Genomic DNA, 27442 nt, shown 5'->3' on the forward strand with positions numbered 1-27442 from the left:
TCAGGGTAGACTAACTGAGGAATTTCTGGATTTTAAACTATCATGTACCTTGGAAGGTTACCTTGATCTTATTCTGTTGCCGGCTGATAGAAAAATGTAAGTTCAATTCAGGCACGGCTCTCTACCCCTGAACTCACTTACAAACTTATGGTCATGCAATGCTGCCCAGAACAAAGGCTATCTCTGTTGCTCTGCCCCAATCAAATTGATTGGTCATGTTCTCTTTGGTTGCCATGCATACTCTGGGCCCAGAAGAAAATGGTTAATCCCTATTTGTAAGTAGGTCGGAACCCGGGAATATGGTGTAGCATTGCACATATTAAAATTAGATACAAGACCTCTGTTTGTATGCGCATTAGCAAAGTTCCTGGGCCAAATATGGGGAATCAGAAGGAAGTACCAAAAGTTCACTCTATTATCCCCTTCCATGGGCCCATAGTGTATTCATTTCATGCACTGCTAGTGGGGGAATCTACCTTAACCTTTACGAAGTGCAGTCAACCGAGCAACCTCTTTTGATCAGATGCCACGATTATAATGACAGCGGAAGCACTATCTTAATAATACAACTCACAGCAAGCTTCAGCTTGAGCACTATTTCCTTCCAACACAAATGCATGTATGTAACAGTCACATTACCCTACATTGTCATAAGTCTTACCTCAGCTGAGGAGCGAGCGTTGGCAGCAGATAAATAGATAATATGTCTTCAGTGGATACATACGTTATGATCATCAATTAGGGTACAGGATCACATTCCAAACATTTCACTATTTTCGCCAGGTAAATCGTTTCATATTTAGCTTATTAGCTGTGATCAGGACTTGATTACTGCTGCAAACTCTTGCTATTTTTGTAAAAACCAATACACACTAACCTCTCTTCTCAACTCTCTTCCGCATCCTATTGTTTCTGCTACATAATCTGAAGAAGGGTCATCATGCAACCTCCATGGTTTTCTTTTCAGCCTTCTTTTTCAGTTATTGACTCACTTTTTAAAAATAATGCTTGAATTTTTTAACTGTTTTCCCAACAGACAGACAAGAGGTGACAAAAGAAAACCCTACAGTGAAAACTGTTCTCTTCACTAAGCAGCCAGACCCAAAACTGGGTAAATAATCTAAGATTTTCTCCAGCCAATACATGTACATCATTTCAAAATATGTTTTTCTGCCTCCTCCAGTATTTTCATAATCCCATTCATCTTTATAAAGTTTTCTTCTTATACTGCTCCTCTTTCTTGACTGTTCTTCTTAGCACCAAGTTGAGTCATGTAAATTATTACTTGAATATTCTTTTCTTCCTCTCCTCATAATACTGTTCTGTTTCTGTTTTAAGTCATTATCATCATTCACATTTTATAACTTCATCATCATTGCACTATCACAGCTTTCATCCTCGCATGTGCATCATATTTTAGTCAAAGTGCGTGCACATTGCCCTTTTGCAAAGACGAGCACATCAAATAACCCATTAAACCCTCAAAAATATAAAATGTCTCTCCAGTAAGCAGGCTGATGCAGCACAGGTGAACGCCTTGTAAATTGGGATAATTTTTTCATTAGCAAATGCAGTTCCTGTTCTATAGAGTTTCAAGTAGAGCTTGCCACAAAGCCACTCTATACCAACATTTGAAATGGCTATTTTATGAGGATTGTGAGGTCATGATTTTCCAACTTTCTCTTAACAAGACAGCTAGATTGGGAGGAGCCATCCTCTATGTGCCCCCTGACTATAACGCTCAGTTGGCAACAAATTTACCTGCATAGCTGTCACCAATTGTGCTGAAGACTGAGCACTTTCTTCTTAAGAGAGACTTCAATTTTCACTTTGAGGATCAGTTGGATTCATTGAGTAGAAATTTGGAGAATGATATGCAGATTTGACAACTAAATCAGTGGATAAAATGTCCTACGCACAAGGCAGGGCACACACTTGATCTATTATTCACCAATATAAATACAGTGAATATACAGTCAATTGACCTCATTATTCGTACTGATTTTTTTTCAATTGAATTTTCTTTTTTTCTACCAAGTGGTTTTCCAACCAGATATAGGCCAATTCCTCTCTTGTAGAGATCTTAGAGAAAATTAAATCCTACTTCCGTTATTAGTGATTTCAGTCGGCCTATGATTATTGAGAACTGTTTGGTGGAAACAGCAGTTAATGATCTTGTGAAAGCGATGACTAAAGCCATTGATGCCTGTTTCCCTCAGAAGAGGAGCAACTCCTCAAGACAATCATTATCAAGGGAAGTGGTACTCAAATGCATTACGACAAATAAAACAGAGATGCAAGTCTTTCAAGCGCCAGTGGTGGTACACTTAGGCTTTAGGGGACCAGTTGATTTATAAAAATGCACGCAAAGCCTATCCCAAGCAAAGTCAAAGAAAGGTTTATTCGATTGCTATATAAGACAATCATAAAAGCACATAAAAGCATAAAACACATCAATCAGTTCATAAGTTAAAAAAAGTATCCTACAAATATAAACATAATCTACAGTACATTACAAGCCCTCGTCCAATTAGAATCGATTTAAATAAGCATGCGTTTCCTTTGACTCAGAACTTCCTTCAAAAAGATTACTATCCTAAAAACACTGTGCTCATTATCTAGATATTGTAGTGCAAGAAGAGCAGGTCGACATTGACGGGGCCCAAATAATTTTCAAACTGGTACTAAGTACATTCTCCTAGCATGAATATAAAATCTACAAAAGAAAACCACGTGAATCATAGATTAGTTGGAATTATTATCACAGGGGCAAAGTTGAAGGTTTTGGGACCAGTCATTCATTGTGGATAAAGTGACTAGTCTATGAAATACCCCCAACCTAAATCTAGTTAATAAAAACCTATCATAAACTCCTGGTACAAAAGTTAAATACGGTTGAATGTTAAAAGTAGTTAAAATCAACTGGTTATACAGGACTGTAGGTTTCAATATCTCAGATGACATTCTAATAGTGTTCAACAGCAGAAGGCCCTCTTTTCTTAGCTCTTTCCTTGTTATAGTCCGAATAGTTCTGGGATTAGTAAAACAGTCTAAACGACCAAGATCTTTTAAGAAATTGCAGACGTATCTTATCCATGGGATCTTTAGGGCCCCTTCCGGTTTCAAGATATCTGATAAAATGCCTCTTTTTTGGTCCAGAGCCTGTGCCATAAAAGCACAGGCTCGAGCTTTATTAAGCCACGGATGAAGGGGAGTCCCAACTCCGCTTGGCATATACATGATGAGGTACTATTCGGAACAGATAAAATGTATTTTAGGAAGGACTTTTCTATGCGTTGGTTAGGCAGCAGATCAGTGAACCCCCAGAGCCCTGCACCATACACTACTGCTGAAACACACTTTGCCTTATACATTTTAATGAGCTCCTCAGGCGGGCTTTTCCCCAATTTCCTAGCAAAGTTAGTGAGGGCAGATTTTGTTCTTAGGCGTACCAATTTATTTTGCTGCAACTGCTTGTGCCCAAGTGTCATTATAAGCAAAGAGGATTCCCAAATATGAGAACCTTTTGGTTACCCCAATCTTCTTTCCTGTCACAAACATATCTTTACATTTCTTGATACCATAGCTGCAGCGCATAATGAAGGTCTTAGAGGAGTTTACTCTTAAGCCGAGGTCTTTCATAAAATGAGAGAAACTATCTAGCACCCTCTGAAGACCTACTTGTGTGCGGGACATCAGCACTGCATCCTCTGCATGTAGGAGGGCTGGTATTGGACGTCCGGCCACTTGTGGGAAGTCTTGGTTATCTTTGAGAAGAGCCTCCCCCAAACCATTAATGTAGAGATTAAAAAGGAACGGAGCCATAGACGCAGCCTTGCCTGACTCCGCCCCTTATCGGAAATGCAGCCGAACACTCAGCCTTCAGTTCACAGCACACACGTGCCTTGGCATCACTATAAGAACGCATGAGAAATCAATCTGAACATCAACTCCCATAACTTTTAAAATTGACCAGAGTTTACTGTGGATCACACAGTTGAAAGCGGCTGTGAGATCCACAAATGCTAAAAACAGGTTCCCCTTTTTTGCCCTCGTATATTTCCCCACCAAGATAGACAGATTTAAGCCCTGTTCCATCGTCCCCAGACCTGTGCGAAAACCATATTGTAGGTCAGATAGAACAGAGTTCTCCTCTGCCCAATCCTGGAGGCGTTCTAAAATTATTCTGCCTATTACTTCAGTTTCAGCGTCCAGTAAGGAGATTGGCCAATAACAGCTTGGGTCCTGTCTATCTCCCTTTTTGAAAATAGGCACATTGGTAGTTTCTACCCATGTAGATGGAAAAGCAGTGCTGCAGCTAGCAGTAATTTCCTGGACTATGACGGGCCTCCACAGAGAGATGTTTGATTTAAACAAATCTATGGGAACCCTGTCCGGTCAAGGGGCCTTGTCTCCTTGGCTTGCAGATAATGCGTGCTCCACTTCATCTAAGGTAAACAGCAATTCAGAGTATTGAGGAGGAGACTTCAACTTATAATCCTCTTGGACATTCATACCCGTCACGTCGGGGTTTCCCTTGCCGTTATATACTCTAGAAAAGTGTTTAATCCATTGTTCCTCAGTAATTGCAATTTCAATGGATGGACCAGCCTCACTTGACAAAAAGGGTGCTTTAACTACCTTCCAAAATGCTGAACTATTGTTCGCTATTGAGGCCTTATGTACTGCCTCCCAGGCCTAATTTGTCAGGGTTGTTTTTCTAGCGTTTATAGCTTGTTTGTATTTCACTCTAGCATGCCTCAAATCAACCAGGTTTCTCGTGGTTTTGAGTAGCTCCTTTTTTAAAAGAGAATATGCTAGGGTGCACCTAGAGTCAAACCATCCGTTCGAATGTCTGTTACTGCTTTTACGTCGAAGGAGGAATTCTTTTATTACATTGGATATCACCAGGAATGAAGCTAGGATATTCTCTGGGGCAGCTGTTTTTCTCAAACAAGTCCCAATAGCAGATTTACATTTATCCACCACTGTCTTTATTAACGCTGCTTGATCTACCATGGACCATCACAAGGAATACCCATTCAATCTCCCAATAGCTATATTTTCTAACAGCTGATCGTTTTTGTTAGGTCTGACTGTACTACTTGGGGGTAATGTAAATGACAGACACAATGGAAAATGCTCACTGAGGAAATTCTCTGAAACATTAAACGAGTAGTCTGTGCGCATGATTACTTGACATTAAAATGTAGTCTATGGTAGTGTGGAAACCCCTACCGTTAAAGGTCCAGGGCATGGGGATGGGTGACGGGCATAATTTGTTTACAAAACCCAAGTTAAGGCTAAAAATTAATTCACTAAATTGCTCTCTGAAGGCAGAATGCCGAAAATGGGATGAACATGCCCCTTCTTCATTTAGAACACCACATAAATTATCCTCGGCATTGGCACATAACACACAGTTAAAATCCCCTGCCAATATTAGCATTGTATCTTTTGCCTTGCTTTTACCAACAGATTTCAGCAATTTAATCATACTTTTTACAACAATTCCCACTTTGTCTGAGGGGATGTTATTATAAAGGTTGGTCAAGACTATACAATGTTTTGCATCTAGATCCAGAGTAACTATTTGGTAGTAAGGATCGTTAGCAAGCATCGTTATTTCCTTTACTTTCAAGCTGCATGATATGTACGTACACAGCCCGCCCTTAGCCCTTCCACTTCGACCATCTATTGATGGGGTGTGATATGTCCTATAACCATTCATGTGGGTCACCTCCTTAGACCATGTTTCTTGAAAACATAAAACCTCGAATTGTAGAATGAAATCCCACCACAGATTGTTACTTAGCTTGGAAGAAATGCCCGCAATGTTCCATGAGGCAATATTGCAGAGAGGTAATTTACCACTATCTAAAGCGTTAGCAGGGGTTACTATCCCAGATGGTTCCTTAATTATATTACTATATGGATGTGATTTGTTTAAACAACCCACGGGATCAGTTAAAACTTCCAAATTCAAAACTGTGGGTCCTCATCTCTATGACGTCTACTGATAGAAATGGAAGGAGAATCATCCTTTCCTGCCTGAGTCAATCCAAAGTTACCTTTAACTTCGAACCGATCAAATGCAGGCTTGGGTTGAGCAAAGTTCCCTGAGACCAGTCAATCAATGCCTTCCAGTGGATTCAAAGCGTCAAAACGATTACTCACTGGGACCAAGTATCTATCTAAAAATATCCCAGAGATAGTATGTTAATGTCATTGGAGCTAACAAACCCATTGCCTCTCCTCTCCAGGATTGTGTACACCAAGGATGGCGAGCTAAAAGTTAAAACGACACAATCTCTCTGCAGAGTTTTTGCCGAAGTGCCCACCCACCCTATTCTCCATGCCATTTTAAATTCTGAGAAAAGGCTGTTGTTAATACCAGCCCGTGAACTTAAAAAATGTAGTCACTTATTCCTTAAATTCCACCAATGTTCAAAGGCATTATGTGGTAGGGAAGGTACATTTGCCAAGACAACCGTATACAGGGTTGCTTCTGGAGGCAAGTTTAAATTTCGTAATAAATTGGGAGGCTTGTCTCGATAGTCTTGTGTTTTTTTTTTTTGATAAACACATTTTTTATTGATTTGACAGAAAGCACCAACCATACATCAAGACACCATAACAGCACAGGAATATATGCAACATTCTCGTTAAACCATTTTACAGGGAAGGAGGAACACACAGCGATATACGATCAAACATTCCAGGTGAGACTACACCATTCCCCCCAACCACTTCCCCCAGACCCTTCGGTATTTCTTGCCCCCCTCCCAGGTCCCCAAACATAATCTGTGCCTCAGGCAGGCTGTGGTCAGGAAGCCGTGTGCCCATTGTGAGGTGTACATGAAGAGCATGGTGCAGCTGCAGGTACCTGTAAAACTGTGACTGGTGCAGGGAGTGCCTGGTTTGAAGGTTGTAAAAGGGAAAGCATGTGGTCAATTACCCATACGTCACCCAATTGTGAAATCCCTATAAGATCCCAGGCTCGGAAACCCTGCAGCCGTTTGACCTCCCTGAGCCAGTTACCCTGCCACAGGGGCGTAGATTGGGTCAGTGTATGTGTCCACTTAGTGTGTCGCAACGCGGCTCGCCAGGCCAGCAGTTCGGAGCGCGTCACCTCCGGCAATCGGGACGGAATAGGTTCCCCGTATAGCATTGACTGAACTCTGGGCAAACCCAACTCACTCAATTCCCGCCTGTATGCCGCGTCAGACCATCCCCCATTGAACCAGTCGTGTATAGATAGCAGACGTGTGGCTGAGTAATATAGATATAGGTGGGTCATCCCCAGGCCCCCGTCGAAGGTCGGGATCCTACAGACACTCGGAGCGAGGCGGGACCTCCCTTTCCCCCAGAGGAACTTAGAAGCCATGCTATCTAGGTCGCGAAACCAGGCCCTCGGGAAGCTGAGGGGGGGTTCTGAAGAACGTAAAGGAACCTCGGAAGAATCATCATTTTGAATAGAGCGACCCTCCCCATGGGGTTCAGGGGCAGCGCTTGCCACTTCTGGAGGTCTGCCTTGGCCTTCTTCACCAGAGGAGTAACATTGAGGGCCCAGCTAAGTTCGGGGAGTAGAGTCACCCATATACCCAGGTATTTGAACGATTGGCAGCGGAGCTGTATGCTGGACTGCCAATCAAAACACTCCCGAGACAAGTGGAGAGGGACCAGGACCGACTTGTCGGGGTCCAGCCGGAGGCCAGAAGACTGCTCAAAGAGGTGCAGGATGCGGAGGCAATGGGGGTCTGACTGCGCGGGGTCCGCTAAGTAAATGAGGACATCGTCCGCGTAGAGGGCGATCTTGTCTGTCTCTGTGTTAGGCCACTCCCAACCCAGCACATGTCTACTCGAGCGTATCAGGGCTGCCAGGGGCTCCATTACCAGAGCAAAGAGCAGGGGGGAAAGGGGACATCCCTGCCTCATTCCCCTGCAGATCGAGAAGGGCTCTGATAGGGCCCCATTCACCAGAACCCGTGCCCTCGGGCGAGCATATAGAACGCGGACCAGACCCCGAAAGCGGGGTCCAAAGCCATTGCAGCCAGGACATCGTCCAGAAACCTCCAGTCCACTGAGTCGAAAGTTTTATTGAAGTCGACAAGGAGGATCGCTAAGTAGGGGGTTATCAAATGACGATGGGCCACAGTTAAATGCAGCCTCCGGAGACAGTGATGGGTACCACGCGAGGGCATAAACCCACATTGGACAGGGTGAACCAACGTGGATAAGTGGGGTTTGAGCCATTGTGCGAGGACCATGGCATACAGCTTCATTTCCATATTGATAAGGGAGATGGGGCGGTAGTCTGTACATCGAGGCGATGGTGGCTGGGATTTGGGAAGGACCACAATGGTGGCCATATCCGTCTCAGTAGGAAAGGAACCCTTCTCCTCCGCCTCCCAGAACAGGCTTGCAAGGTGGGGAATGAGGGTATACCGATACAGTGCATAGTATTCCTGGGGGAGGCCGTCTGGGCCTGGCGTCTTGCTGAAGGAGGTTAGGGTGACTGCCTCCCCAATTTCTTCTTGGGTAATGGGACGGTCCAGGTCCCTTCAAACAGAGAAGTCCAGGCAAGTAGGCAGTCATTCTCAATCCCCAACAAGCCCGAGAGAGAAAGGGAGGGAGCTTTGGCAGTATACAGTTGGTGATAATAGAGGGCAAAGGCACGAGCCATCGCCGCTGGGGGGCGGCACACTGAGCCCTCTAGAGTTATGATTTCGGGAATTATGCGGTTTGCCCTGGGGTAGGTGGCCAGTCTGTGGAGAAGTGAGATGTTTTTATCACCCCAACCATACACCCTAGCGATGGATGAACGCCAGAGGAGCTTGCCCGTGTCCTGTGAGAGCTGTCTAAGCTCCGCACGAATATGAGTAAGGAGCCTTACTTCGGGGGCTTCTGGGTTCTGAGCGGAGGATTGTTCAAGGCATAGAGCCTGCGCCTCTCGCGAGCTAATTTGCTCCAACTGTGCTTTGCCGCTGAAGTTTGAGCTGGCCCTTGGCGACTCCCCTAATCGTGGCCTTGCTAGCCTCCCACAGAGTGCCCGGTGAGGATACAGACCCCTCATTAGTCTGAAAATAATATTTGAGTTCCTGCCCCACCACCTTCCGGAACTCCCTGTCCTGAAGGAACCAAGCATTTAACCTCCATGTCTGACGCGCTGAGGCGGGAGGGGGGCCCGTATTAAGTAACACCGGGGAGTGATCAGATATCCCTCGAGGGGGGATGGAAACATCTTGGATCATGAGACAGTCGTTTGAGGGAATGAAAATCGTGTTGATACGTGCATGCGTGTGGTGAGCTGCTGAGGTATGTGTAAATTGCTTGGAGCGTGGATGCCAGGTGTTCCACGCGTCGCATAGGCCCAGTGATTCAGACCAAGTTGTCAACTGTCTCGCCTGCGCAAGCCTAGTGTGGGAAGGGGGACCTGTTGTGTCTAAGTCAGGGGAGGAGACCGCATTGAAGTCGCCCCCAAGAAAAGTAGATCCCAGTGGCAGAGAGGCCAGGAGGGCCGTGTAGTTAGTTAGGGTCGCTGTCAACATCGTCGGGGGGAGTAGACGGACACCAGTTTGAGGGGATCACCATTCAAGGACCCGGACAGGGCCACAAAAGAGTCCTGGACGTCGTGGACGACTCACGTCATCACAAAAGGAAATTATCTTTTCACCAAGATCGCCACCCCACGAGAACCCCGGGTGAAACCTGAGTGCCAAACCCTGTTGTACCCGTAGCGCGCTTAAAAGGGGAAATGATTACCCATGTAATGTGTTTCCTGTAACAGTAGGACCTCCACCCCAAAGCGTTGTGCGTATCGCAGTACAGCCATGCGCTTGAAGCAGTCCAGGAGGCCATTAACATTCCAGGACATGACGCGCAGAGAAGCGTGTATGAGCCGTATGTCAGACATAGTGGCAATCCATCTCGATAGCGGGATAAAGTCCTGGAGGCAAGGCAGGTAGTCCAGAGAAGAATCATTGTGTCCCATCGAGAATAGAGCAGGGCGTCATGTGAGTGCTGGTGCGTCAAAATAAAATAAACACAAAAAGTAACCAAAAAGGGAACTCTGGACAACGGTCCCCCCATCCTAACCCTCCCCCTACCCCATACTTCAGAAACAGAAGCATCCGTCGCCCTAACAGGAAAGAGTTAACAAAAGACCAAATTAGAACGCTTGGGAATGGGGAAGTATGGAGGACCCCTTCTCATTGACGTGATCTACATGATCGAGTCCGTTGGGAGTGAGAACAATGGTGAACCAGTACGCCGCCTCCGGCTATGGAGCTAAGCCCGGCAGGCAGAGATAACCTCAAGCTGGGTCCCCAAGAAGCATTGGGCTACGTGAAAGGTCTGTGTCCGGGAGATCCAGCAATGAAGGGCCAGGCGAAGCATCCCCAGAGTTCAGATGGCCGGAGGAGCCAGAGCGCCTCGCAGGCAGAGGTTCGCCAGGGAGGCGCGTTGCCTGCCACAAGGAGCCCAGTGGGGAGTCTGAGCGGGCTCGTCGCTGGCCACGGCACTTACGAGAGCGGGTGCGCTGGGGCCGGGGCGCATGATTCTGTGGGCGGGTGGGACCACCATCCGTGCCACCCAGTGGTGGATTCCGGCCATTGGCCCGAAGGGGACGCTCCTCCGTAGCTCAAATCCAAGCCTCCTCGGGAGAGTCAAAAAATAGTCTTGTTGGAGAACACCACTCGTAGGCGTGCCGGGAAGAGGAGCCTATACTGTATGTTCTGGGCACACAGCTTTTGCTTGACTTCACCAAACAAGCGACGCTGACCCAGGACCTCACGAGTGTAGTCCGGAAAAATCATAATTGTGTTATTGTCATATCTGAGACTCTGCCGTTTGTGGGCTTCGGCCAGGACAGAATTGCGGTCTTTGAAGTTGAGAACCTGCATGATGACCGGTCTGGGTGCTGCGCCCGTTGGTGATTTCGGCACCAGGGAGCGGTGGGCCCATTCAATCGTGAACCACGGAGAGAGGGAGCCGTCAGGGATCCAGGATCGCAACCATTTCTCCATAAAGTCTACGGTGCGGCCCTGCTCCTCCCCCTCTGGAAAGCCCACCAAGCAAAGGCTATTGCGGCGGGATCTGTTTTCTGCGTCTTCGGCCCGCTGGTGCAGTTCCTGGGTGTGCGACTGAAGACGCATGACTAGGCCTTTAAGTTGCTAGACATCATCCTCCATGGTGGAAATACGGGATTCAGTCTCTTTGATCCGGGCCAAGGTCCTGCCTGATGAAGGTCATGATCAGCCGAACTTCTGTGATCTTGCCATCCACAGAAGCCTGTGAGGTGTGAATGGCCTGAAGAATAGTGGACTGATCCGCCGCGAGCGGGGTATCCCTGTCCGTGGATCCCCCGGTCGCCCCAGCTTCAGTAGTGGTGAAACGGTCCATTTTGGTCTGGGTGGCCGAGATCCTGGCTGGTTTGGCTGGCTTTGCTGGTTTGGCTGGTTTGTCTGGTTTGTCCATTTGGTTCGGTTTGTCCAGTTTGTCTCGGCCCATGGTGCTCTCCAGCCGTGGTGGGAGCCTCAAGAGGTGTCCCGCTGGGTGACGGAGCCGGGGGGCTGAGGGACTATCCCAGAAAGCACAAGCACGGAACAGCCGCTGGTGATGACTGTACCCCGATGGGGATGGCGCGATGATCTGTTCCCAAGGCGGTAGTGGGACCCCTGCGGTCAGGGCCCTAGGTCCACCCCGGGCGCCGCGCGGGCGGGGCAGAAGCCGGGGGCCGGTGAAGGAGGCGTCTCTCTAGGTCTCTCGCAGCTCAGTGTCTGCGGCCGGTTCCACCTCGCTGGGGCCCACTCCCCAACCAGTGGCAGCATGGTAGGGGGCTGGTCCGATGACTGTAGCAGGCCGCCGTGTGGATGGGACCCCAGTCCCTGGTAGGCATCTCAAATGCAGGCCAGGGGGGGCGGCGAGGGGGGGACAGCCACTCAGCTCTACTCACCGTTCGATGGATACAGCTGAACGCCCCCCTCGGTGCCGTTGCCCCCGGAGGTTAAGCTGCGGGGGCCGGGTTGTCAAGACCCGCACGGGGGTCACAACACCGGCGAGTCCCAGAATCTCTCCATGCAAGGCAGAGGCAGGCTAGGGGTGGTGGAAGGTCTCCACAAGGGTCCTCTCACTGCATTGAGGACGCCGCCGACACCACCTCTCCAGGCCCCCCAACCCGGAGTCCAAAAGCCACCCAAGCACAGCAGCAGTCTGCCCAGCCAGGGCTCAGAGGGCCGGAGTGAGAGCCACAAGGCACAGAGGATGAGGGGGCACAGTGTGCAGGTAACGAGCAGCAGCACCTGGGGCCCGGTTCCACACCACGGCAAGCCGCCCACGCACTCGGGGGGCCCCCCCAGCTGACCCAGGACCCCACCGGGACTCACCAGACACTGGAGCTGTCAGTCTCCGAGGCCTCAGGCAGACTGGCCACTCCACGGTGATCAGGAGCCGGCTGCCGTCAGTCCCCAGCCCCCGCTGCCCGAAGTGGCGGCCGATATCATGGGGAACGGCGACAGGTGTTTCTGGGAAGTGCAGGCAGAAAGGCAGCTCTGCGCCAGGTGCTTCTTCCCCAGCACCGGCGGACAGGATCTAGCTGCCGCTGCCACCCGCGCCGGAGCACAGCAGCCGATGCGGGGAGAAGGACACGGGTGGCGCCTCAGACCCGGCGGCACAGCTCCAGACGATCTGACCCCTCGGGGGGCCCCTCCGCTCCTCCAAGCACCCGACCAGGAGACCAGGCAGCGAAGTCCGAAGGCCGCAGGCGAGGCAGCTCAGGACAGGGAGGTCGCCATTTTGGGTGTGAGCTCCGGCCAGCCGGTCAGACGCAAAGTGGCGGTGGCCAACGGGGATTTTAAAACAACCAGGGACTCAGCTGGCAATGCGGCTCTGGAACCGCAACAGGTATCGGGACCGGATGGCCAACTAGATGGGCGGATTGCGGGCGGATGGCGGAGGGTTCCGGGAGCACTCTCAGAGTGCGTCCACCATCTTGGCTGGCCAAGCCACGCCCCCAGTCTTGTGGGTTTATATCGCTCTCCGCTTCCTTCCAGATGTCTTCGCGCCTAATGCTCCTCTTTCTATATTAGCAGAATTACTAGATTCTACTATAGGAGGTTCTGTTTTGAGAGGAGGGAGACCAGTTCGAATAGGGGCATTGGCTGTACTAGGGGTGGTAATATTAGAAGAACTCCTGTTATGGGCCTGTCTATTTGCGGAAGAGCTTACGGAAGTGCGGGCAGCGGCAGAAAACTGTTCTCCCTAGGGCTACGGTCCCGCCGACTATGTCTCCGGTGCCCCCAGTGTCAGCCCCCACACAAAAATCTCCAACAGCAGCATCCCATGGGGAGTGAGGCAGTGCATTAAGTGCGATGCTGGTGCCTCCCCCTCGTTAGCGGCGGCAGGAGAAGATGTCTGGTGCACCCTGGGACATGTGTTCCAACCAGGGTGAGTGCGGGCTTGCAAGGGTGCGGGCAGCGGAGGAAAACTGTTCTCCCTGGGACTACGGTCCCTCCGACGATGTCTCCGGTGCCCTCAGTGTCAGCCCCCACACAAAAAGCTCCAACAGCAGCATCCCGCGCCACGGGGAGTGAGGCAGCGCTTTAAGCGCAATGCTGGCGCCTCCCCATCGTTAGCGGCAGCGGGAGAAGATGTCAGGTGCACCCTGGGACATGTGGTTCCACCAGGGTGAGTGCGGGCTTGCAAGGGTGGGGGCAGCGGCAGAAAACAGTTCTCCCTGGGACTACGGTCCCTCCGACGATGTCTCCGGTGCCCCCAGTGTCAGCCCCCACACAAAGAGCTCCAACAGCAGCAGAATGGTGCAGGCAACAGACAGTCTCATAAAAAAAAACCAAGCTGTAGAGACGGCCGTGGTGCGATCAAGACAGATGCTGATTCAATGATGCACTTAGTCAACTCAACCTAGAAAGCGTCCAGTTTTAAACTACCGATTCCTTCCAATGTAACAACAGGTTGAGTTATGCGCACAGATTAAACCCTTAGAAAAGTGTGTTAGCTTTCCTTTCTGCAAATAACCACCGGATGCCGAAAAACACGTTCAGTACAGGTTGCTGCAGAGGATGACTCGCAAAAGACCGCAGGAGACAGCAAGTAATGCTCTATAGCTGGGTCTCACCTCTGGCGTAGAGCTTGCCCTGTGAACTCAGAAGCGGCTTCCGCAACACCTGGCCGGGCGTCCTCCGCATTGCCGCTCGTAAGATTAATGCTGCTCCTTTATTCCAGCCAGCAAGGGGGTCAGGCAGGGAATCAGGCCAGAGGCAAACGTCAACACAGGATTCGTTTTCTGCGGTCCACCACACAGCAGCGCGGAACCGCGATCCTCCGTCAGGCCGCCTTCATTCACATACCGAACAACAGCTGCAATCAGGTACGTGTCTCCACTGGCTCCATTGGTGAGGGGAGGGGCTGAGGCACACCAAGCAATTTAAACAAACTGAAAGACAACACTTTGCAAGGAGACGAGGGGAACAGCGGATCATCTATAGAACTATTTAAAATAGTTAGGAAGTTGGCTCATCCAGCAGCATTGCACCAGACTTCAAAACCTTAGCCCCTCTTTTTGAGGAACTGGCTGTGTTTTTTAATGATGACATCAATACTATGTACTCGGCCTTTGTAAATAAACCCCTAATGGACGAGAACCTTTTCAAGGATACCAGTCCTCATGCGGGAGCTTCCTCCAATTGGGGTGGGCTTTTTAAACTAACTGTTGAGATGGTGGAAAAGACGATATTAAAGGTGAAATCAGGTTCGCCTTCGGATACTTGACTCAATTTATTTATACTTGTTCCGCCCCATTTTAAACCCACATTTAACATTGCTTTTTAGTAAATCTCTGAAGGAAGTGGAGTATCCGTCAACTTGGAAGCACACCCTGGTTCTGACATTGGTGAAGAAAGCTGGAGCAGATATCTCAAACTTGTCTATCACCCCATTTCACTGTTGCTGTATATGGCAAAGGTGCTGGAAAGAGTAGTCAACATCCAACTATCTCACTATTCGGAGAGTAACACTCTGCTGAATCCCTCCCAAACTGGGTTCAGAGCTAAACACAGTATTAAATCCACTTTGTTGGTGGTATTGGACAGCATCAGGTCTTTGGTCAATGAGGGTAAATCTGCAGCCCTCATCACCCTAGAGCTGTCTGCAGCTTTCGACACTGTGCCCCACAGCCTATTGCCACACAGACTGCATGAAATCAGCCTACTTTCAACTACTTTGCATTTGGTTTAGCTTGTTTTTTTAACAATAAAGCTCAACCAGTACAGCTGCCCCCTTTTAAATCTAGCCCACGAGTGTCACATTGTGTGGTTCCCTCAGGGATCATTCCTGAGCCCCACTTTGTTCAATGTTTATGTGTCGCTCTTGGCAGGCATTACTAAAGTTAATCAATACAAGCTTATTATTTCCATCGATAGCAGGCATATTGAGAACAGAAAATTTAGCATGCTGCTTTTCGGAAGTGACAAGGTGGATGTAGCATGCTGAAACTCAATCCAGATAAAAACGAAATTCTGCTATTTGGTGGGGATTGCAGTGTCTTGAATGATCCCTAGTTGCCAATCTTGATAGGCCCTGCTCCAAGGCCTAAAAGGGTTGCTAAGAATATGTTTTTTTTTAATTGATGACTCTCTCTCCATGCATGACCAGATAAATACTTGTGTGGGAGCTGTTTTTGGCTCATACGTATTCTCCGCAGCCTATTTCAGTAAATCCAATTGATTCAAAATACAGCGGCAAGATTGATCTCCAAAACCCCAGCAGTAGTTCAGCTTCTGTTTGTCTAAATTCTCTTCACTGGCTCCTAGTGCATAATAGAGTGAGCTTTGAGCTACTGTGCCATATGCATTGAGCGCTTTATTACACCAGTCCAGCGATCTTGCATGACAGAGTCTTTTTCTACAAACTAGCATGTGCTCTTCGCTCCACTAAACAGGCCTTGGTACAAATCAGGCAAATTAGGAGATCCAGAATGGCTGGCCGCTCTTTTAATATTCCTGGCAGCTTCTCACTGGAATTCCCTCCCTCTTAATTTAGATTTGACTTCGGACCTTTGGAGAATGCTAAAGACATGGCTTTTTCTGCTGTAATGGCTTGTGCCATTTATTGAATATGGTTGACTTGAGGTTTAGCGCTGGGATATCCATTATGGGATGATTGAGCGCTCTATAAATATCTTTGGTAAATACTTTAAATAAATAAATTACAATAATTTTCTTTAATGGTCTTGCTGATTAAAGCTTCAGTCTTTCAGCTGTTTTTTAAGTTGTTAAGTTTCCAAATGAGTTCAGGAGGCTTTCATGGGTCTCGTCGACAATCAGTTTAATTCCTTTTATCTTTTCGAATAAGAAAATCTGCATTTATCTCGACAAAGTGGCTCAATGCCAGAAATATATACCTCATTTAATTCAACTGATGCAACTGAACGTCTATTACACAACTGAGGAGGGTATAAATATCCCTGCTGCATGTTTCTAGCGAAATTACACAGATTTGGATAAAGTGTCCAATAATCTATTTCTCCTCTTCTCTCCACTAGTGGTGTTATCTCTTTATTTTTGTATGTTTTTAACTATCGTTAGGATGAGAAAATTGGGCTTTGTATCAGCAATATTTGTATAGGTTTCTTAGAATTTCTATCAAACACAGCTCGCAGTTCAGTTGTTATTTTACTGTATTTTCAACAGACACAGTTGCACGGGCCACCACAGAACCCCTGAAGCCATAACTTTTATCTCAACAGAGAGTTGAGACAGGAAAATCTGAAAATATTTATTTCTGCTCATAAGTAATTTTCTCACAATGAAACAATAGGGTCACATTTGAACAGATACGTCATCCATGCAGATATGGTCACATTGAGCTTAATGAGTGCCAGCAAAATGTATTACTTGCTAAAAAAAGAAAAGCACATGCAATTTCTTTGCTGAGAAGCCTATATGCTTCTTAATCTTTTTCATTCTTATTCATTTATTTAGTTTTTTTTTTTCTTGATAGCATACATTGCTCCAAGGTATATTTAAGTGCATTACAGCAGAGTGTAAGAAAAAGTAACTTTAGTGCATCACGAGGGTTGCATGAGGATTGCAGTATATATTCAAATGCTTGAATGAAGACTACGGTTGGCAATGATAATGGGTGGTAGTCTGATTCCTAAACACATTAATTTGTGAGGTGGGAAAGGGACAAAAAAACTGCTTTCCAAGCCCAGTTGTGTGGCGTTCTCATGATATCTGACACATACATGTCCCAGTAGACTCTTGATCAGCTACTGTTTTCTTTGAACAGAAACACGTGCAATCACCGTTGAGCCCCAACAGACCACAACCTTTATCTCGGCTGACCTGCGAGGGTCAACAGAGGGTAAAAAAGCATTTGTATTTCTTTAGTCAAATAATTTATTAACCTCTCATAAGAACTTGTTCTATTTTAAAAATACCATTATTTTCCATATGTACAATCTTTTTCTTCGAGCTAATTGGCTGCAACCGAAATGTGCGTGTTGCTACAAACACTTGCTTGGTTGGAGATCCTCCATACATCAACCATCTTCTCCATACTTCTTTACATCAAGCTGCCCTTGCTGCAGTATCATAAAGGATCATCATCCAACCTGCCTGGCTATGTTTCCAGCTTTATTTCTGGCATTGCCTCACCCTCTTGCTTACTGAACATTTTAATTTGTTAATTGTTTTGCCGACAGTAATGCATCAAGTGGTAGAAGAAACTCCAGCAAAGAAACCTGTTACCTCCACCGAGCAGCTGGACTCAAAACTGGGTAAAGCATCAGAGAATTTCTTCAGCCAACACATGTTCTTCACTGCAAAGGATCACTTTTCACTGCCATCAGGGCCCATATGGTGGGCAGCGTAGAATGCCATTAACTGGGTGCACTGAGTGCATGCCAGGTCAACGCTCCCTATTCTGGTTAATGTTCTGCTCCCAGTGCAATTACAAACTTGTTCCTGCCCTGTGGTAGAACATTAGTGGAAGGCAAAGTGACCGTTTAAAGCAGGCGGTCCGCCTTTCACCGACAAGTTGTCCTGCATTTAAAAGGGGCAGCCATGTATGGTGGGTACATTGGATCAATTTTTCCCCCTTTTAAGTGTTTCCCGTGGGGGAACAATGACCACTTCGTGGCACACAGTCAGTCATCTTCCTGACACCTCTTTTGCCTCTGCACCTGCATCTATAGTGAGGTTCAGGCACAGAGACAATACCTTTCCATATTGCTTGGGCCAATCTACCATGCAAATGCGGTAACATCCCCTTGAGATTGCACTGGCACTATATGTGCGTTTGTGCAATCTGTATTAGAGAAGAGACTGCATAAGCATCTGTGGCGCCTTATGTTATACCAAAGTTTCCTGGGTGCGCAGAATGCGGGCACCGCATGCCTGTTGCACCCTCAGGGCACTTTCTGTAATGCAGCCCCATGCCTTTATTCATTCTTCTTCATGCACTTTACTTCTCAGTAATGCTTCCATATTGTGCACTTTCTTCTAGAAGAAGATGGGTTTAATTGTCTTAGCCATGAAGTGACTGTTCCTTTACAAAGAGGAACTTTTGGATACACAATGCCAAGTTGAGCCAATAAAATATTTTCTGTTTTATTTCATTCTTTGTGTGCTTATAATACTTGTTGATTCTTTTTACATCTGGAACGTTATTGACACCTTCTACCTTCATCATCACTGTGTATTACAACTTTCTCTCTTGCATGTATATCATATAGTACTTAATGAACTTGCATGGTAATATTGCCCTTATTAGCATAAAGCCAGACATTCCCTGTCCTAAGCAATCCATGAAAACTTATAATTTTTTCCAGTGGACCATCTTTTTTACTATGGGATAATTAAAAGAAATAACATTACTAATCTAATGATTAGTAAAAATGCAATGTAATTTCTACCAAGTTATTGATGTAGCTACTTAGCACATCACCTTGCCTATTCCTGTACATGTGAGGGATATTTAAGGAAGGAAATACCCATCTGTTATGCAGGTTATGCAGACATCAAGTTTCCTGAGTAGGGTGAAGTTTGAAAAAGCTGCCAGGTGCAAGTGGAAAGAGAGAGAAGAGGCCGAGAGAGCAAGAGGTAGAACAGACATGAGTGCAGGAGATGGGAAACAAATCTGGTAGAAGTGGCAGAGGAGAGGGGTCAGGCTGGAGCTAGGAGTATAGGCCCAGAAACAGTGGCCAAGCAGAGAACATCCCTTGTTTCGGGAGAAAGGCTAATAGAATGAAATGTGAGCCGAAACTGACTGGACGGAGGAGTTCAGCAGACCTGGGGTTTGCAAGAACTCTGGGGTATTGTAGAGCTCAGTGGGGGTGGAAGAAAAGTGAGTAGAGTGACTTCAGTAGTTGGAGGAGTTACTTCACCTGAGACAAAGGGAAGTCGAAGAGGTGCACACTGTGTGAGTGGAACACTAGATAGACTGGAAAGCTGCCCGAGATGTTAACAAGAATTTGATCATCAGGAACAGTCACATGATACCTGAAGCCATTCTACTTACACCAAAAATCATGTTGCTCCAACATAAATAACAAGATCTTGCTCATTGACTGTTTTCTTCCACAAGAAATATTTGTAATAACCACAGAACCCACATAGCCATAACATAGATCACAGCTGTGCTTCTAGAGTCACAGGGTATCTAGGTGTCTATTGCTACATTGGGCAGGGAATGTGCATGGGACCAACACTGCTGGAAGCATTCGTCTTTCATATGCTTTGGCAGGATTTCTTTATTTAATATCATTCCTGGTGATATTAAAAATGCAGGCATTGTTTGATGTCATTTAATTTCTCTATTCTTCTCCAAGATTGCAGTTTATATTTTTATATGTCTTCAATGTAAAACACTTTGGAAGCTAAGGAAGAATCCTTGTTCTCTGGCCACCATTATGAGTGGCCTGTTAAGAGGAACACTAATTCTGGCTACTGTAGACACCGTTACCAGACAGGACAGTACTTGAGGTGGTTTGATGAAATCAGGGCCTGACTGGCCGTAGCAGTCACTTGGCATTTCCTCAGTGGGCCGGAGGGGTGGAGGCCAGTTTGTCACTGTGGGGGCCGGTTTTGTCACTGCGGACCAGTTATGTAGCAGTACTCCCTGTAACAAAAGCAGGAGCGATGCTTCTTACTAGCTCCCCTGTCCGCCTCCCCCCCTTCCTTCAGCTCCCAGGGCTGGTCGGACAGCAATCTGCCTGAGCTGGTTGCTGTACCCAGTCTGCCCCTGGATAAAACCAGCCAATTATAAGCTGGACAATGAGAGTCCACTTCGGAATGAAGATTAATCGGGGAAATGGGATTTAACTCATCGTTTTCTAGATGTTTGCCCAGACTTTCTCCTGGGGTTTCAGCTTCTGGTGGAACCTGTCGTCCCGTGGTTTTTGCAGGCACTTGCAAAAGGCCTGGTAGCGGTTTACTGGAACAATCAAAGATTATGGGCAACTTAGAATGATCTCTCTTGTATCAGCCCTTTTCTTTGCTTCTTTGAAAACTTCTAGTAACTATACCTCTCAGCATACTGCTACTTATTTTCTATTTTCTTCCAACAGAAACACACTTGCAGACAAGAAAACCTGGCAAAGATATAACTCTTACATCAACAGAACTCTCACAGGCAACACAGGGTAAAAAGGAAATATTATTTTTAGTAGATAAATCATTTTGTAAAACCAATTAAACAAAAGGGTTTTATTAGAAAGAAATCACTACATGATTTACAAAAAAATGTCGGAGCGTGGTGTTTACCCAAAATTGTAAATGCAGCACTCCGAAATTTTTTAATGAAGGGATGCAATGTATTTACAAAAATACGGCGCAGCCCTGCATAATACTGTCCTGTTTCTGTTTTAAGTCATTAATATAATTCTCATTTTATAACTTCATCATCATTCTACTATCACAGCTTTCATCCTCGCATGTGCATCATATTTTAGTCAAAGTGCGTGGACATTGCCCTTTTGCAAAGATGAGCACATCAAATATCCCATTAAACCCTCAAAAATATAAAATGTCTCTCCAGTAAGCAGTCTGATGCTGCACATGTGAACGCCTTGTAAATTGGGATAATCTTTTCATTAGCAAATGCAGTTCTTGTTCTAAAGAGTTTCAAGTATAGCTTGCCACAAAGCCACTCCATACCAACATTTGAAACGGTTATTTTATGATGTATGAATTACCAGTCTAATATATAGGAATAAACATGCTAGGGGTGCTATGAATGGGTGATGGCACGAGCGAAAGAGACATTACTGGTACAGAAGAAAGGAGGGAGGACACACAGGGGTATGCTCAGGCAAAAGACACATGAGAAGAGTGCAGCAGGCAGGAAAAGGTACAAGTAAGAAGTCACACAGGAGAAGGGAGGCAGGCTAGAGGTGAAAGAAGAAATACAGGCCATCACAGCTGGGCGTAAGAGGATTGGGCAGAGCCTAAGGACACCGGACACAGAAGGCTGTTGGAGAAATCAGCGGGTGGGGGAAGAAAAATGAAAGCGGTTTGGGCACATAGAGGAAACAGCAGATGGAGTTAGCTCGAGTCCATCTCTGGGAAGAGAAGGACTAAGAAGATGCAGTGTGCAAATTGGGTATGAGACATGCCTGAGAGTTAAAAGCAAAGTTTATTTTTCATGAACATTCCTATGATGTCCAAAGCTAAGTTATCCATAGAATTACGTCCCGGTAAGCTCAATTTTGACTGGCTTCATATGTTGCCAAGCGTTCATACTGTATGTGAATTTGTGTTTCAAACATTTTAGATACGTTTTATTAGTCTGCTTAATTGTGTGCTTGGGTACTCTCTGTTTAGTTGCTCACCTCGGGTGCTCTTGTTTCTTTTAATTCTTGCTGCAATATTTTTATTTTTTTATTGGTGGCATCACAGGGCAGCAGTCCAGTGGTATATTATATCATGGTGAGCCATGCTAGTATTGCTTTTAGATTTCCACCATCTTGGGCGTACGGTTGGATAGGAAGGAGAGTGTGCGGCATAGCTGGCAGACCGACAAAGATTTAAACATGGGTGCTGTGCGTCCGCACCACTGGCGTGCAAAAGGCAAGCCCGTCTGTACCTTTCTATGCCTGCTCATCTCCAGTCGCTAGGAGCTCTGCCAGTTTCAGAAGGGGTTAGGATCCTCTTGTTATGTACTCAAAGGAAGCCTTGCATGTCACGGCCTTAAATGATCATAATATGGCAAGTTGCTATAACGGGGTTCCAGGGACTGTATTTGGTCCGTTCTCTTGTGCCAGCAGCAGATGATTGTGAATGAACCAGTCTGGGTCTGGGGCAGTATTGGAGGTATTTAAGAAATTGGGCTTCTATGCAGAGTTACAGGCTGGTAGCTTCTCCTTGAGAAAGAATGTTTTGTTATCCTGCAGAAAGTCTAGTGGTAAACGCTCATCTATCAGCTGCCTGTACTTCAATTCTAGATCGCTTCCTAAGCATTTTATGGAAATGTGGGATGCCATTTACTGCTCGAAGCCAGATCTAGTATTTATCACAGAGACCTGGCGTGATAGCCATTCCGTGCCTGACCTGACTATGGCAATTCAGACTGGATATAGGGTGACAGAAGCGATTGTGTCGGAACGAATTGTGGGGGAGATGCAATCCTTTACAGGGATGTGTTTGAGTGTGTTCGGTTAAGCGACTCCCCGTTGGAGGATTGTGAGGTCATGATTTTCCAACATCCTCTTAACAAGACAGCTAGATTGGGAGGAACCATCCTCTATATGCCCCCTGGCTATAACACTATGTTGGCAGCAAATTTACCTTCGTAGCTGTCACCCTTTGTGCTGAAGATTCAGCACTTTCTTCTTAAGAGAGACTTCAGTTTTCACTATGAGGATCAGTTGGATTTATTGAGTAGAAATTTGGAGAATGATATGCAGATTTTTCAACTAAATCAGTGGATAAAAGGTCCTACGCACAAGGCAGGGCACACACTTGATCTATTATTCACCAATTTAAATACAGTGAATATACAGTCAATTGACCCCATTATTTGTTCGGATTGTTTTTCAATTTAATTTTCTTTCCCTCTATCAAGTGGTTTTCCAGCCAGATATATGCCAATTCCTGTCTTGCAGAGATCTAAGATAAAGTTAAATCCTACCTTCGTTATTAACAATTACAGTCCTCCTGTGATTAGAGAGGACTATTTAATAGAGACAGCAGTAAATGATCTTGTAAAAGCCATGACTAAAGCCATTGATGCCTGTTCCCCTCAGAAGGGGAGCAACTCCTCAAGACAATCATTATCAGTGAAGTGGTACTCAAATGCATTACGAGAAATAAAACAGAGATGCAAGTCTTTCGAGCGCCAGTGGTGGCACACTTAGGCTTTAGGGAACATGTTGCTTTATAAAAATGCACGCAAAGCTTATCCCAAGCAATTTAAACAAACTGAAAGACAACACTTTGCAAGGAGACGAGGAGAACAGCGGATCATCTTGAGAGCTATTTCAACTAGTTAGGAAGTTGGCTCATCCAGCAGCATTGAATCAGACTTCAAAATCTTAGCCCCTCTTTGTGAGGAACTGGCTGTGTTTTTTAAAGATGAAAAAAATGCTATCTACTCGCCCTTTGTAAATAAACCCCTAATGGAGGAGGACCTTTTCAAGGATACCAGTCCTCATGCGGGAGCTTCCTCCAATTGGGTGGGCTTTTTGAACTAACTGTTGAGATGGTGGAAAAAACGATATTAACGGTGTAATCAGGTTTGCCTTTGGATACTCCACTCGATTTATTTATACTTGATCCGCCCCATTTTAAACCCACATTTAACATTTTTTTTTTTTTTTTTATTGAACATTTTAATAGTTGTACATAGTTGTGGTCACCTACATAACAATCCAGCCAGGCATGTTACAGAATGCAAAAGATATACATAGGAGGGTACATTTACACCGTGTCCCTAAACAGCGTACATTTTCTATACATACAATATAGCTGTGCCTATCGTGCAAGCAGCATCATCAATACTAATGACAGTTCTGGAACAAGTCAGGATGCTCCCGTAAATAATCAGTAAATGGTAACCAAATATCCAACGGTTTGGAGGCAGTTGGCAATTCTTCGCAATATGTTACAAAAGTATCTCTACAATAGACCGCATCTAGTATCCAGCTAGCTATTGTGGGAGTTTGTCTGCTGTCCCAATGCATAGCTACTCTATGTTTGGCTAAAAGTAGTAACACTGCAATTAGTTTCTTTGTAATTGACTTTACGGGTATATTAAGGCCTATCATGCATAACTGTGGTGTGGAATACATTTTACATGATATGAGAACACTCAAATGGTCAACTACGGCCTCCCAGAATGTTCGTATCCTATCACAAGCCTATGCAAGGTGTGCGAAGTCTGCTTGGTCTAGCCCACATCTTTTGCAGTTCGCAGTGTCACGCAGTCCATATTTATGTAATTTAGCCGGTGTATGATAAGCTTGATGAAGAAATTTATAATTAATAATACAGAGATTTCTGTTGGGCGTGAGCAGTGTAGTAAGCGTACAGCGTGCCGCCCAGTCGTCATCTGTCAAAGGGGTGTCTAATAACTTATTCAGTTTTTCTCGGGCCTTTACGGTCTGCTCACCAATATCTGATTGTATCAATTTATATAGTCGTGAAATTATGCCAGTGCGCGTGGGTGAGACTATTACAAATTGCAGTAAATTCAGCGCAGGAGGTTCAGCAGGATATGAAGGATATAGTTCTCTGATAGCCGCCTTCAATCTGTGATATATGAATCGAAATATGAGCGATTGGTTGCTAATGTATGACAGGTCATCAGGGGTTATAAAAGCACCATTCAAGTAGAGATCACCCATTCGTGCTATACCAACTTGTTCCAAGAGCAGCATGCTGTTACGTTCTTGTGTGACCGATAGACCTGGATGGCAACTCAATGGCATGCCGGGGGCATATATAGGAGTTTTGTACGCTAGTTTACCGATACGTTGCCATGTCTGTGATGTTGTTCGTATCGTATTTATTTTTCGCAGTGATAAATGCGGCCTGGTGTGGGTAAGTATACTCGATAGCGGTACCGGGTCAGCATCTCCATCTTCTACCGCAAGATGTGGTAGATACTTTACCGGATGAAACCCAAAATATGCATATTGCGCTTGGGCGCAGAGATAATATAAGTAAAAATCAGGGAACGCGAAACCGCCTGATGCATATGGCAGCGACATAGTGTGAAAACTAATGCGGGCTTGCTTGCCCGCCCATATCGGTCTGGAAATGCTCATCCGTAGCCTCTTAAAAATAGGTGCAGGAGGTGTTATCGGTATATTAATAAAAAGATATAGTAGTTTAGGTAGCAACTCCATCTTTACGAGCGATATTCTATCGGCTAAAGAAAGAGGCAGAGTTATCCACCTGGCTATTTGCGTTTCTATTCGGTCTATTACAGTGCGATAATTGTATCTGAGAACTAACTCAGGATCTCTATTTATCCAAATCCCCAGATATTTAATGGGGTCTTCCTGCCATATGAGGGGGAATTCCATTTGTGATGCCTTTGTGATTTCTGTCAATGGGATCACTGCTGACTTACTCCAATTAATCTGCAGACCCGAGTAGCGCCCAAATTTTATGTATTCTTTGAGTAGTTGTGAGAGATTGTCCTCAGGATCTCTTAGGTACAATACCATATCATCCGCGTAGAGCGAGATGCTAATGGGTCTTTGAAGAAACCGTAACGCTGTGTGCGCGTATGTTTGGCGTACTTTACAGGCAAGTGGTTCCAGTGCAATAGAGAACAACAGAGGGGACAACGGACATCCTTGTCTAGTCCCTCGTTGCACCGGGATTGCCGCTGATTTGTGTCTATTAACCTTAATGCGGGCTGTGGGTTTATTGTATAGGAGAGCTATCCAATTGAGGAACATGGGTGGTGGTCCAATTTTCTGCAGGATTGTGAACATGTAAGTCCATTCAACAGAATCAAAGGCCTTCGCCGCATCTAATAATACTGCCACGGCCTTGATCTCTGGATTCAGTTGATGCAGAAGTGCGTAAATTATGTACAGTCGAACGATCCGGAATAAACCCAGATTGATCGGGCAGGACTATAGTGGACATGAGTGGTTGTAACCTAGTGGCAATAATCTTTGCCACTATATTAACATCTGTATTTATTAATGAGAGGGGTCTGTATGATTCTGCTTTATCCGGGTTCTTATCTGGCTTCAGCAATGCCACTATTAGGGCTTCGCGCAGTGTTGTGGGGAGAATTTTATTGTGATAGGCTTCGTCATACATCTCAAGCAGATATGGAGTATACTTTATAAAATTTGCCAGTATACCCATCGGAACAAGGTGATTTGCCATTCGGCAGTGTTTTTATGGCTAGCTAAACTTCTTCCTCCGTTATGAGCTGGGCTACGTATTCTCGGTGGGAGTCGGACAACCACAACAGTGCTACATCGTCTAGGTATTGCATAATTTTGGGTCCCGTTACGGTGGTTTGTGTTCTGTAAAAATCACTGTAAGCCTCCCTAAACGTATTTAGTATACCTTGGGTATCGTTATTTATTATCCCCTCATCATCCTCCATCTGTAGAACTGTGTGCTGCTTGTGTTCTATGCATATTTTTTGTGCTAGTATACAGCCTGGTGTGCCCTCCCTCACCCATCCTGCGTGCTGTGTGGCGTCTACTAGTGTATTTTATTTCATCATCTGCCAGTGAGTTGTATTTATTTATCTCTGCCCTCAAATTACTAAGAGTTATTGAACTATGGTAGGCGTCATATTCAGATTCTAGCAGTTTTGTACGATCCTCAGATTTCTCCAATTGGGTCCTTATATCACGTCGAATACCCGCATTAGTGCTGATACAGATGCTCCTAATAGTTGCTTTAAAGGCCTCCCAGAGCCTCCCCGCACTAGTGACCGATTTTTTATTGTGCGCAAAAAAATCTACTATTGCCTCATGGATGGCTTCTTTATAAATTGGATCTAACAGCGCATTAGCATTAAAACGCCACACAAACGGTGGGGGAATATACGTTGGTATTTTCAGAGTTAACATTACGGGCTTATGATCAGAGAGCGTTTTAGGAAGATGAGATATGTCTGCAGTCCACTTGCAGGCCTTATCAGTGAGAAGCCAATAATCAATTTGGGACCAACTGTTGTGTACTGTTGAGGAGTGAGTGCTTTCTAATGCAGTTGGGTTTCGTTATCTCCATACATCGTGCATATTGAACTCAGCCATGCTATTTAAAATAACGGAGACCGAATTTTGATGGTGCTCAGTTGTGTCGTGTTATCTTTTCTTGTGCTGAGTTGAGTGCAACATTTATATCACCGCCCCATATTAGCTCTACATTTGGCAGGTTACGTAGCTGTGACCAGATGTCCATAAAAAAGCCTGGGTCATCCGAATTCGGGCCATATACGT

At 45.8% G+C, this 27442-nt stretch overlaps 1 protein-coding gene across 1 annotated transcript in view; it reads left to right on the forward strand.

Annotated features, from left to right (window-relative positions):
• ABI3BP (ABI family member 3 binding protein) overlaps positions 1–27442 on the forward strand; it is a 1978933-nt gene that overhangs the window by 1293454 nt on the left and 658037 nt on the right. The window contains exons 54-57 of the mRNA XM_085622401.1: positions 1037–1111; positions 17308–17382; positions 17723–17797; positions 20588–20662. Coding sequence (XP_085478527.1) covers positions 1037–1111; positions 17308–17382; positions 17723–17797; positions 20588–20662 — 300 coding nt within the window. The remainder of the gene's footprint in view (positions 1–1036; positions 1112–17307; positions 17383–17722; positions 17798–20587; positions 20663–27442) is intronic.

Source organism: Triturus cristatus, chromosome 8 (assembly GCF_964204655.1).
Source record: "Triturus cristatus chromosome 8, aTriCri1.1, whole genome shotgun sequence".
Classification (NCBI taxonomy): domain Eukaryota; kingdom Metazoa; phylum Chordata; class Amphibia; order Caudata; family Salamandridae; genus Triturus; species Triturus cristatus.